Source organism: Falco cherrug, chromosome 1, assembly GCF_023634085.1.
Source record: "Falco cherrug isolate bFalChe1 chromosome 1, bFalChe1.pri, whole genome shotgun sequence".
In the NCBI taxonomy this organism is placed as follows: Eukaryota; Metazoa; Chordata; class Aves; order Falconiformes; family Falconidae; genus Falco; species Falco cherrug.
The window spans coordinates 20,864,691-20,877,737 of record NC_073697.1 but is presented as its reverse complement, the minus strand read 5'-3'; the positions used below and the strand labels follow the sequence as shown (position 1 = coordinate 20,877,737).

The window sequence follows — 13,047 nt, the reverse complement described above, 5'->3', positions numbered from 1 at the left end:
CATAAGCTCGGGTTACTGGGAAGTCAGGGACTGAGTGGTAGTCTAAGACATAGCTAAGGCACATGCAGAACCAGATGCAAAAATATGGGTCATATACTGAAATAGTTGAATAGCAGACTGGAGACCATATACACAGTAGTAGGTAGTAAAATCTTTTAACATGAAGAGACTCCACAGAGCAAGAAGTATTTCTGAGCTACTTTTACCGTAATAGTAACAGCACTTCCATAATGCTTGGCATGTGAGGATCTCAAATCACTTCGCAGTCAGTAAGTGACAGAAAAAAATCAAGAATCAATGTTTTCTTTTGTGCAATACACACCACAAACTTCTAATTTGAAGTTGAAATCTAAGTTGCTCTCTCCTCTTGAAAAAGTGACAACTATGAAGAAATTAAATCATTGCAATTTACACAGAAAAACAAACTAGAAAAAAGCAGGAGAGAAGTACTTTCATGAAAAGCAACACAATTAGAAGGTCTATATGCCAATAGGGAAATTTTGAGTAATTGAAGTGGTGGAATGTGGCACCAATGAAAGAAATTAAACTTTTTAAAGAGAAGAATAATGCCTAAAGAAACAATTTTAGGAATGGTAACTGAATTAGGTATCTTATTCACAAAAGCACAAAGAAGAAACCAAATATCAATGAGGTGGTTAGATCTATACTGCTGTATAAAACAGGACAGGGATCCTAGCAATGAGGCAAAATGCCACAAAGCGATTTGTCCATATGACATAGCACTTGGTCTGTGGTTTTTTTGGGGCTCCATGTGGCACCTTGAAGTTCTAAGACACCCTTATTTTTAGTGCCTGTTTTTATTTTTTTAGCTCAAATTATCTGACCTAATCTGATTGCTCTATTAAAATGCCTCCCTTCACAAGATGAAATGTTTCATCTTGACCAGCAAATACCCACAGCATCACATTGCCATTATTAAATAAATTCTTCTTTGTTACTTTTGAGAGGTTTTGGGGTTGGTTTGTTTTTTACATTAAGCCCGCACGTTTTAGTCTCCCAGCTTCCTCTGAAATACTTGCTACTTATGAAAGGTCAGGAATACACGGAATAGAAGCTACCTCAAATCACCAGGTAGGCAAAGTTCCTTTCCGCCAAATACAATCAATTTAAACCAACAGTTGCACAGACTCATCTATAACAGCTTGCTCAGCATATTAACTATCATTCTACTTATCACAGATTTTTTTAACATTCAATTAACATTCAACTATCATAGACTTAAGAACCTAATTGCAAAAAATAAATATATGCTGTAGCAAAATTTATGCTTCTCAATTTCCACTAAAGAGTGATGGCTTTATAGCATGAAAATAAGTGTATTTGTTTCATGCCCTGGGATGTGATGTGAGGTTACGTGGTATATCTGAGGGTGTGAAATCCACTCAAATAGTGCTGCAAGACTGTAGGCGAGAGGAAGCCAGATCTGGTGCACTCATCCACACTGCCTCTTGGAGATGGTGTGTGCCAAGTGTTCTGGTACCACGTGCCCTGGTACCTACCGCCTTAGAAGGTCGTGGCTGACATGGGCCACGATTGTGTTAGGAAGCACGTGGACAGTGAAGCGGTAGAAGCGGACAGTGGTTCAGTGTTTAGGTTTATTGTCATTCTGTTTATTTAGCAGCGTCCTGGTTTTGGCTTGGGTAGAGTAGTTTTCTTCTCAGTAGCTGGTACAATGCTGTGTTTTGCGTTTAGTATGAGAAAGCTGTTGATAACACACTGATGTTTTTACCTGTTGCCAGGTAATGTTTACACTAAGTTGAAGGTTTTTCGGTTTCTCAGGCCCTGCCAATGAGAGGGCTGGAGGGGCACAAGAAACTGGGAGGGGACACAGCCAGGACAGCTGGCCTGAACTAGCCAAAGGGACGTTCCACACCACAGAATGTCATGCCGAGTGTATAAACTGGGGGAGTTGGCTGGAGCTGGACGATTGCTGCTCGGGGACTGGCTGGGCATCAGTCAGCAGAGGCTGAGCAACTGCATTGGTCATCACTTGTCTTTTTCCCTTTTGGATTTTATTCTTTTCTCCCTCTCTCTCCTTCTCATTACAATTGTTGTTGTCATTTATTATGTTATTTTAATTATTAAATCATTCTTATCTCAACCCACCTTTTTCCTTAATCTCCTCCCTATCGCTCTGAGGTGGTGGGGGGAGTGAGCGAACAGCTATGTGGTACTTAGTTGCCAGCTGGGGTTAAACCACGACAAGCAGTAAAGATGTAAACACAGAGATTACAGCACAAGCCCTGAAGAGGAACCATAGGAGATGTGTTGCTTGCTGGTCTTGTCAGTGCCTCTTCATTGATGAGCAACAGTGTGGTAGGACTGAGGTTCAAAATCTGTGAGACATTAACCATTCTAGAGCTATCCTTAGTCTTGTGCCCTACTTGTCCAGTCCAGTCCCATACTACCCAGCTTGTGGTCTCCTATGTCCACCTTCCTCTCCATCCCTCTAATATTTTTTGTGCATCAGGGGTGATGCTATTCCCCCAGAACATCTGCTCTAACAGAGAAAACTGGAGAGACTAAGCACAGTCTGTGCTTTGAACTACACTTGAAATCATAGCTGTAGTTACTCCTTAGGCAGTGGTTTCTAAACTCAGAATTAAACATGAGCAGAACACTGCACAGAAAAGTAACCACAAAAAAAAAAAAAAAATCCTTGCATTAAGAATTAAATACAGTATTTCTGTGTAAGGCCCATAAAGCTGCACCCATACCTGGGATGCTTGAAAGGTACCAAAGATACACAACATTCAGACTTAGCTGCAGAAAGAAAAGTTCTCAACATTTTGCTTCTGAAATACTTAATCATTATGAGTTCTGGTTCTCCTGTAATTGCAAGTCTCTGGCCAACCTGTATCTCACTGCAGGCACTGTAACATTTTCTTTTTTATGTGACGTATTGATTCAACTCAGGAACTGATCCGCTTAAGGTTCACTATGGTTTTGATTTCTGGAAGATCTGCTTCTGCGTGTTTAGGCATCGCATCTGTGTAACAGACTGCCCTTTGTTGTTCCATTAATGGAGTATTTCTAAAGTAATAGTAAAAAATTCAATTACCGCTGTTACCTGCAGCTCCCTCGTTTCCTCCTCAGCAGCAGAAGCATGGTATGAGAGAACCTACAGAAAGAGAAAAGCAACCCTTATTACAAACAAAAGAGCAATGTGATAAAAAGGTATTTTTCCTAGAGCAGAATTCTCAGCTTGCAGCTGCACTGCACTGCATTACATTTGCTGATAAAATCTAGTGTCCACACAGGGCCCACTCTGGTTTTAAGGGAGCACTCTGAAAGCGTACAGGGAGGTATCTGCAGCTTTCACAAATCTCCCACAGCACAGAATCTTCTTGAGATAATTAGGCCAAGAAAATGTAAATAGTTTCTATAAAAGAGCAAAGAACTCTGCTTTTCTCTTTGGAAAGTTTTCATGCCCCACTTTCAAAGACAAATAACAAATGAAACAGCTATAATTATGAGCCTGACATTGTTGCCATAATAATCCTTTCAGGAGTTTCTTCAGAAGGAAAGTTTTGCCCTAACTGAAACTTGGCAAAAAAGTCTGAAAGACAATATGTTTGTTTTAAATTAACAAAATAAACTCATATTTTCTAGCTGTTGAGAACATAGGACATGGAAATGTTATGGATTTTTTTTAGCAACATGAGACTGACTTTTTCTAAAGAAGCCATCTTATATACGAATCTATAATCTGTCTGGTCTTCCTATATTATCTATGAAGTGTTACGGTAGGAGACAGAATTGCTCATCTGCCATATTAAACTGCTCTTTTTTGTAAAGCACTGAGATTATTTTGACACTAATTTTACCTCATTTTTATTTAACACGACTTAATACAGGTTTATTAGAGTGTTGTAGCGTTTCTTTTAGAGGCCACAGGGCACATATTCCCCATTTTAGGAATTCTGCAAACACTCTGTTTACATAATGAATATTAGGAGATCCAAAGTCTACAAATTTTTCACTTTCAGCTTCAAGTTATCACCTCTGAGTAATTCAGCTTCTCAGACTAAAGCCCTCTTTAGCTATTAAACTTAACAGTAACCAATTCAAAGGCTGAGACCAGATGATGCTCATCTTGATATGGTTTGTTGGGAGTCTGAGGAAATTGCTGAAAATCTACAATAATGCTGTTGTAACTCCACAAACCAGTTTGTCTAAAGGACTGAGCCAAAATCATCACAGAAAACCTCTGACAAGAAAAGGAAGCCCCTAATCCCCCAAACCATTTCCTCTTCCTACGCAACAGAACAAACCTGCTATGTTGCCAGTGTGTAGCCTCATGTGGAGGAAAAGACACGTTCAGCTCACCACTGAATCTCATGAGTAAAGTTAAAATACAATACCAAATAAAATAGTCTGCTGGCAGATATGGAAAGGAGCAGAAAATTCCTCTGCAACTCAACAGGCCAAATGCTGTTCTCCTGGGGGAGAACAGTTTCTGTTCAGTATTCATGTGAGTAGTGCAATGTGTAAAACAGACAGGGTTCTGGAGAAACTTAGGATCTTGTTTGGGCTAATTAAGGACCACCTAGATTTTGAGCTCACCTCTAACGTCACCATCTGTTTGGCCATGGCTCTTTCTACAGCTTCATACATCTGTGTATTCTGGATGCCCAAGCCACAAAAGATGACGAATGCTTCCAGGAACTGTTCATCATTTCTGTTGAAAGCCTTGATTTTGCCCGAGTTTTCTTCCATCTTATTCACAAGCTGGCAAACCCCTATGCCAGGATACAGAAATTAAAACAAGTAATACAGAGAACTGCCAACATATCACCTATTGTATGGAACAGCCAGAGAAAAATTAAGTCTAGAACAGTTTAGCCTACAGTATAAACCACCAATGTACATCAAAGTGACACATGGGAGTACTGTAGGATTTTCCCCAACTTTTTTTAGAGTAGTTTCACTGTATTATAGAATAAATGTTAACAGGTTATGTGTTACTTAGTAGACTCAAAATTATGTATTAGGATTTGTAAAGTAAAAATCTAGGGCTTTACAGACTTGATTATCTTGTGAAATTCTAGGGTCGCTTTCATCCTAACTTTTATTATTAATAGTATTCTAGATTGACTTAATCCCTAAAGACAATTTGTCCTTTGGAGGCTAATTAGATTTTTGTAACCACGCCAAAAGAACATTTAGGAAAGTCAGAATGGTGGTACACAGAGTTTTCACTTCCTTATTTGAGTCAGTACTGGAAATTTTTTAAAATAAATGAACTACACAGAGAATATCCAGGTTGAGGCTCAAAACTTAAGTATACTCACTTTTTCCATGAGGATGTGCTTGAGTTACAGCCTGCCCCAAAGACTACTGAACTCACCGAAAAGCATCTTACTGAATTCAGCTTGTTAGGTTCAAACTTGTTGTTGATATTTGTGTCCATGTATTCTGCGTTAAGAATTTCTGGACTTTGCTGTGCACATGCCATTGAAAGGTCTGACAGGTAACTTCTACCAAACCTTGCTGCAGCTTAAATCCCTGACACCATTTGAAGCAGCAAGAAGCTCACACATACACCTCCCTTTAGTTTTACCTAGTGGATGGAATTTTTTGCTAAGAAATCAGAATATTATTTAAAGCAGCTGCATTTTAAGTATACATCGTCTGTGGCCAAAACTGCTTTGGGGGTGATTATTGTCTTAAGCGAGTCCAAATGCTTTCTCACTCTCATGAATTAGAGTACTAATACTTTCAAACATAAAAACCAGTGTTTTCCTGGCAAAGTGCGAATAATTATCCCATTGAAATTAATAGTTGCAAAATAAAAATTCTGGAAAAAAATTACTAACTGGAAAAGTCTTCATTTTCTATAATTTGCTATTGCATACCTGTTTTTGTACTTCATGTATTTTATGAAGAACATTTTGCAGCAGAAAGAGTAAAATATTAAATATGTATATAGCAAAAGAGGAGATTATTTAGCATGGTGTTTCCAGAACATTCTTAATTTTTAGGTTTTCTTGCATCAGTAGAGCTAATCCTAACTTACACAGGATATATGAACAGAATCTGAATGCCTTACACACTTTACCACCATAAGGTCAGGGAGGCCAGATACGCTCTTTGCTTATTGGTAGGGAAGAAATTATAACGAATACTATTTTACAGTGAACCAACTGAATATAGTCAGCAGCTACTGTAAGGTCTTGTCAGTGCTAATATTTTTTAATAGGATAGTATTTCCAGGATTTCCTTACTCCATATTTACAAACTAAACAAGCTCATTGAGGTTTTTAAATAAAAGGAAGAAAGGTCTTTGAGGGAGCAAGTGTGTATCTTCCCTGTTACAGTACGTAGAAAAGCCAGGGAAAAGAACGTAACACACACATACCAACTGTGGATGTAGGAGAACATTGGCATTGCATGTAGAAGTTTTAATGTCTGCTGACAATGTAACACTGTCCTGTTTCCAAATGACATTTTGTTGCAGGAACTTATTTTAGTATGAGAGTCTCCTCTAAAGAGATCAGTCACAGTATTCTAACTGTAGCTTTAAACTGTTGTGGCAGGGGTTGTGGTATCTGAATATTGCAAACAAGATTCTGAACCTTAATGGAATGAGATTATTAGATACTAGAATGATAGTAAAAATATATTATCCTAGCAAATATGGGTTCACTAAGAACAAGATTAACTTTCAATGGGAAAAAGAAACTGACTTATAAAACTCTGTAAGAAAGTCTCATGAAACTCACTTGATCTCTGTTTAGTACTGTTTATGACAGTGTAATTGTTTCCATAGCAACTGTGATGCATGTAATGAACACAAGAGTAAGACTCAACAGTGATTAAGCCACAAAAGCAAAGGAATTCTTAAAAGACAGCATTTGGATGCACGTAAATGTCTCTTTAAAAAGAGAACTGCTGTAAATATATGATATAGTATTTAAGACACTTTAACCTCTTTCAAAAGCTTCCCAAAGCATTAGGTGGTCCATACAGGAACTCAAAAGTCTTTTATTGTGACGTAGTTATAAAACTACAGAAAGATTCCATAAAGCTTTCACCACATACTTGAAAAATGCACCAGTCAGGAGAATAAAAAAGTTTTTTTCACCTGTCTTGTGAGTAAGATTTGCTTGGGTTTGCTGTGGACAGTTTTTCCCACCCCACACCCATCTACACAGCCCACTTCCTAAAATCTGGGTTTGGGTATGCTAATCTTAAAAATAAAAAAGCAGACTTATAATAATAGTCTTACATAGTATATAGTATGCTAAAGGATCTTCTGGGTATTGTCTCAAAGGCAACTTCTTGACCTTACTCTATTAAAGATCTGAACATTAGGCTGGCTGTGAAACTTTAGAAGACTTCAAAGAACATTTCCCAGTGAGAATTACTCAAGATTTGAAAACCCCACCTAAACAGGCGGCCTGACTGAAACTCTCAGTTTGAACTTCCACAGAAAATAACAACAGAAAAAACCCTCTATGAGATCAGATGGAACTGTTTTATCAGTAGCTAACAGCATAGTGAAATACCTAGAACTAAAGCAGTTACCAATCTTCATCTTGGTCTTCTAGGGTCTGTCAGAATATTTAAAATAAAGTAATAAAAGAACTCATTAAAGAAGGTGATATCAAAAGAAATTTCAAAGAACTCTATTAGGTAAAGACAATGCTGCTCTTTCTGCTTCAGGAGTTAAAAAACAATATCTGTCTTCATGGAAAAGGGACCTCACATTTACTATATACATTGGGTTATGCAGTTTTGCTGTAATTCTCAAGGAAAATTATTTGAAGATCATTAAAAAACACATTCTTGGAATTCTTAATATTTACTTGCCAAATTTTGTAAAGCTGAGGAAGTTGGATTCATGCTGCTATCTAGGAATCGATATCTTTTATGATCTGTTTCCTTGTGGAACTTACTGATGCCAGGAAAGCAGGCTGACACTCATTCTGCTCTTCAGAGGATAAGGAAGTCCTAGTAATTTCCAAAAGCATCATCATCCCTTTATTTAAGGTGAATCTGAAACTCATTGAAAGACTTAAAGCTCATTAAGCTTATTCCCTGACCAGATCCTCAAAACTATTCAGGTATATACTCATCTTTGACGACCAAGACCAGGGTCACCTAAATATTTTTAGGGAACTAGTGGTAACTAGGCTTCTAAGTTAAGCATCTGGGCCTCTGTGGACTTAAGTGATGTCAAATTACTTCTGAAAATGTCACCCTAGGAATCAGTGGTACTACAGCCGCTCTTTAAAAATAGAGGAAAAGCAGTTCTAGAAAAAAGCAAAGGAGCTGCTGCAGACATATTTACACTGGGTAGCTTTAGACACTTAAGACTCTTATGGTAGGACTGTAGGCTCCCTGTGCAATCCACAATAGCACCAAAACTGCACGGCAGCTAGCCTTCTAGTATGAATCTTTCCATAGCTGAGTCTCATTTGAGGAAACTGTCAGTTCAACCTGCCTTTCCACATGCCACCACTGTTCCCTTAAAGTCCAGCACTACCTACAGCTCAGGCCTGAAAAGCTTCTTTACTGATTTATGTCTTCTCTGCTTTTCACTGCCTTGTAGAAGATCTACACAAGCAAGAGTGGTAACTGACTCTCTGAACAGGAAGCAGTGAAAATCATTTTACTTACAGAAAATTTTGGAATGCAAAGAAGCCATAAAAATGGTGAAGTATCACAAAAGTGTTGTAAATGGCAACTGATTTCATAAGCAATTTACAGTCAAGGCTGCAGTGGACTTACTAATTGAAAACATGATTAATTAAGGATCTTTTCTCCTGGGCTGCAATTCCATGTTGCTGATATTTTACTTTGGAGCACAGAAATATTTCTATGAAATGTATAAAAATATTTTTTGTAGAGATACCTACCTATCACTTTATTCTTTTTCCCATTTTTTATTGGTGTACACAGCAAACTCTTTATGTGTTGACTTACATTTTCTGCATTGTCATTCTGTTAAACAAACAAAAATATACAGTTACAATTTTAAAGACTAATGTTCAAGTGGCTGAAGTGAAAAAGCTGTTGAGATGAGGTCTACAACTATTCTTGGCTTACATACTGCCTCAAAAAGTAACCATGTCTTCAAAGAGTTTGCACAACTCTTTGGCTCGATGGTGTAATAAACACTGTATCTGATACAAGCTTTGGTTAATCACAATACAGGTAACTATGATAATCTTCATTCAGTAGGATTTTACAGTGACTTGTGTAATTGTGCTAAAAATGTGCTAATTTTATAAGAGGTTATTTCATTAGAAGGTATCACTTCCACAAAAATGACAACTTTGCACCGAAGTGTTCCACTCAGTGGAACTGAGTGCAGCTGAAAAGAGATCAGATATGCTTTAGGAAACCTTTTTTACTCTTCATCAGGTGATGAGCTGTAAAAGGAAATGACCTCTCCCCTCTTCAGCATATTCCCTCCCTTAAATTATGGCAACATAAGGAACAGATGTCATGAAGAACAAGAGTAACTACCTGACAGTAAGTGTGCATTTTGTGGCACTAAAATTTTTGTAAACTCTTTCAGTTTGTTTGAGATGCCTTGACTAATCCACCAATGCAATGAAAGGGGGCTTAGTGGAGACCGGATCACGATCCAAAGAACAACAGGTAGGAAAAATACCACCAACTAGGTCAACGTTCTGCAGTCTTCCAAAGATCTTTTATCCTATCTCATGCCCCAAGAGAAGGAAACTGAATTTATTTGGGGGGTGACAGAGTGGGAGGGTAGAACAAAAAGACAATGCATTTTTTTCAAATACTTGGTGAGAAAAGGACATAGTGCTGCTCTGACTGCTCATGGAATAACGTGGCACTTGCTCAGAAGTACATTTGGTCCATTGAATTGTATGTGACACAAAAAAATGGGTACACATGTTTTAGATCAAAAGGTTATTTTGGTGAGTTCTTAAAAATTATTATTGCTCAGCTTTCTGGTGCTGTGCAGGGATTGTAGACAGTTTCTTTGGAGGCAAATGCACAAACAGTATAATGCTTACCAGTGGCGACAGGAAACGTGACTTTTTAAAGAAAGCATTAAAGAATTATGTCCTGCCAGATACTTTACATGACTCCAGTAACTTAAGTACTACTACTTAACAGTAGCCATTATCAAGAAAGCATATGGAATAACTCGAGAGTACAATTTGCTGTTTTCTGAACTGTAACATATCTGTAAAATCAGCTGTAAAAAAGGATGTAAGAATCAGCATCTCTCCCTAGACCTCTCCAGCAAGGGCAGCTGAGAAACACAAAGTCAAGCTTGCATGAAAACTGGTTTATGGCTACCCTAAGAAGAACCTGCTGTTTCATGGTAAAGCTCAGATGCATCGAAAGTCAAACTGGACTGAATTGGAGGTAAGACCACAGTGCACACTGCTTAATAAAAATGCCTGACCCAGTATTAACAAACAGGAGAGAGATTAAGCAAAAAAAAGGCTTAAATGCTTCTAAGGTGTCTTGTAGATACTTAAAACTTTGTCTCCACTGCACTAACTTTGTTGTTCAGGGAAGAACACATACACATGACTGCTGAAGCTTAGCATTTAGCTTCTGTACTGTCCTTGTAAGCGGCCTGAACCTGAGGCAGGCAACATCACAGCTCTTCCACAAATAAACCCAAGCTGCTGTTCTGCCTCACATCACTACCAAGGTAGTTGAGGCCACCAAAGCATTTAGAAAGCACAAAGTTATTTTTATAAGGTGAGTGAGCATGCTGTTGAATGTCCTCCAAAGAAAGAGGCAAGTCAGGGTTTCTAGGGCACTAGGTACACCTGGGATTTCCCTCATGTCAGGGTTCATCAGATTTCAAAACATTTAGCCTGCAGCTCTGCCTACTGTGGAGATTGCTCCTACACAGTGATGGAGATGCAGCCACTGTGTTTCGAAAAACATTAGCCAGAATTCCTTCTAGCAGTGCTATTATTTTCTTTTTATGAGTTTCTTTTACATGTATAAAGTCACATAGATCCCAGGGAAAAATGCAGAATTCTAATCCTACTAACAAAGTGAAAAGCCTGTTTCAGACAGTTGTTTGGATGACTCTCAAGGCACTAATTTCATTTCAAAAAATGTCTTCAAAAATAATCACCTCTTTCTCTATTGATCTATACAGTATATCCATCTGATACTGTTTTTACTTCCACTCCTGCAGTTAAGATACCTTTGGGCCCTGTACTGCAAAGTGGTGAGCACTCAATTTCTGCATTGCTCAATCCTTCATAGAAACCCACTCAAAAAACACTCAAAAAACCTTGCACAGAGGAAAAGGGAAGCAACACAGCTCCCCACTATAAGCCTGCCCCTTCTTCCCATTTCCTGCAACAATCACATTGAACACTGTATTTTCTGACCTTTTTGTTGTGCACCTCAGAAGAGTTTGGTAAAGAGCTATCTGCTGATCATAATTCCTCTCCCCCTTACCACCCTCCTCCCTGAGCCCCTCCACCCAACAGGATTAATTTTAACAAGAAAAGCAGACATCTTTCTAATTTCTGCATTGGCAGGAAAATACAGAATTACAAGTTTGCTTTTTGTTAATGTTGACTGAAAGCAACCTGAGTTTTACCAAGTGACCTTCCCTCCTAACTCACTGGTACCTGTCTGTTTAGTAGCATACCACACCATAAGGTCACACTTGACCAAGTGTGAAGCAAAAGCTCCCTAAGAAAAGTGAAGTTGTTCCTTCTCTAAAACAGGAAAGGATTTGCATCTATAACATTAATCTTTGCCAGAATAAGAAGGGAAAGGAGAAGATAAAAGGGAGGGAACTTCTGAGAGCCTCCCAACATTCACAGTAAATTACAGAGTGAAAACTTCCAACTGTTCCTCACTGAAATGTTTTCCATGGAACATATTGCAAACTCTGCACATCACACTCTTTATTGGAAAAATTAATGTTAGGCTTTTTTAATAATGGCTGTAGGGATAAATCCCTCCACTGGCCACACAGCTCACTGTGTGAGTATTGTACTGTTTCTTCACTGATAAATTTTATCAAGCAAATACACCTTCCTTTGTGTTTGTGTAATTCTAACTGTGGCCATTAAATTAATAGAAACAATAAGGGGGGAAAAAATAAGGTTTCAAAAGTAAACAGAAAACATCTTCTGTTTCTGAATTTCTAATCTAAGCTTATTTTACTTACTGTCCAGGGAAATCTTCGGTCTTTGCAGACATCTGGGATGTTGAGAGGCTCCATTGTGTTCTTGACATACTGAGCATACATATAATTGATTTTGTTTGTATCATAGTCCCTGAAGGAGACAACATTATTATTATGTGCTTAGTATAAAAATGGGTCATTTCATTATGCAAAGCAGGTAATTGTAATATCTATGCTGTAAGAGGAAAGGACATAACCAATAGATATATAATGGAGATGAGTTCAAATCCTGTATCCTAATCCATCTGTCATCACAATACTGCATGGTTTGATTTATACATTCCGCCATTTCTTTAATATTCAACAGTGTTAACACTGAACACCAGACTTAAGAAATCAGTACGATTTATACAGATGGAGGATAAAGAATGAACAACCGGGTTTATACTGAAATAAACAGAACTTTCTGAAAACAAACTCCATTCACAAATCTGACACACTTGAAAAATCAATACTGGATGAAATTCACAAAACAGAATGCAGCAGGTAACATCTATGAATTTTCTGCTTCTAAGTTCATTTCAAAGTTTTTCTAAAAGTAAAGGCATAATCATTTGCATGAAGATTCTGTTACTGAATTAGAACTGATTATTCCTAATCAGGACATAAAATATCTTTACAGAAACAGTCATCTCCTACTTTTTTAGCCATGGTGTATTTAATTAAGGCATTTCAATTCTCTTGGACCCTCTGCCTGCTCTGGAGGAGGACGCATATCCTAATAATAAACCTATTCCCATCAAGCTCCTGTAGTTGCCCTCTGACATTTGACTTGACTTTAGTTATCCTTCGGATGTAAGGATGTTCACAGTGCTGCAGGAAAGGAATTGTTATGTCGATATTTCACAAACTTGGTTATA

At 38.0% G+C, this 13,047-nt stretch overlaps 1 protein-coding gene across 5 annotated transcripts in view; it reads right to left on the bottom strand.

Annotated features, from left to right (window-relative positions):
- PDE5A (phosphodiesterase 5A) overlaps positions 1-13,047 on the bottom strand; it is a 139,637-nt gene that overhangs the window by 22,649 nt on the left and 103,941 nt on the right. For 4 of the 5 annotated variants that reach the window (XM_027797560.2, XM_055721547.1, XM_027797563.2 and 1 more), the window contains 4 exons: positions 12,170-12,278; positions 8,886-8,970; positions 4,588-4,763; positions 3,083-3,142 (listed from right to left, as the gene is read on the bottom strand). In XM_027797560.2, the coding sequence (XP_027653361.1) occupies positions 3,083-3,142; positions 4,588-4,763; positions 8,886-8,970; positions 12,170-12,278 (430 nt within the window). The remainder of the gene's footprint in view (positions 1-3,082; positions 3,143-4,587; positions 4,764-8,885; positions 8,971-12,169; positions 12,279-13,047) is intronic. The other variant, XM_055721555.1, reaches the window with a different exon arrangement.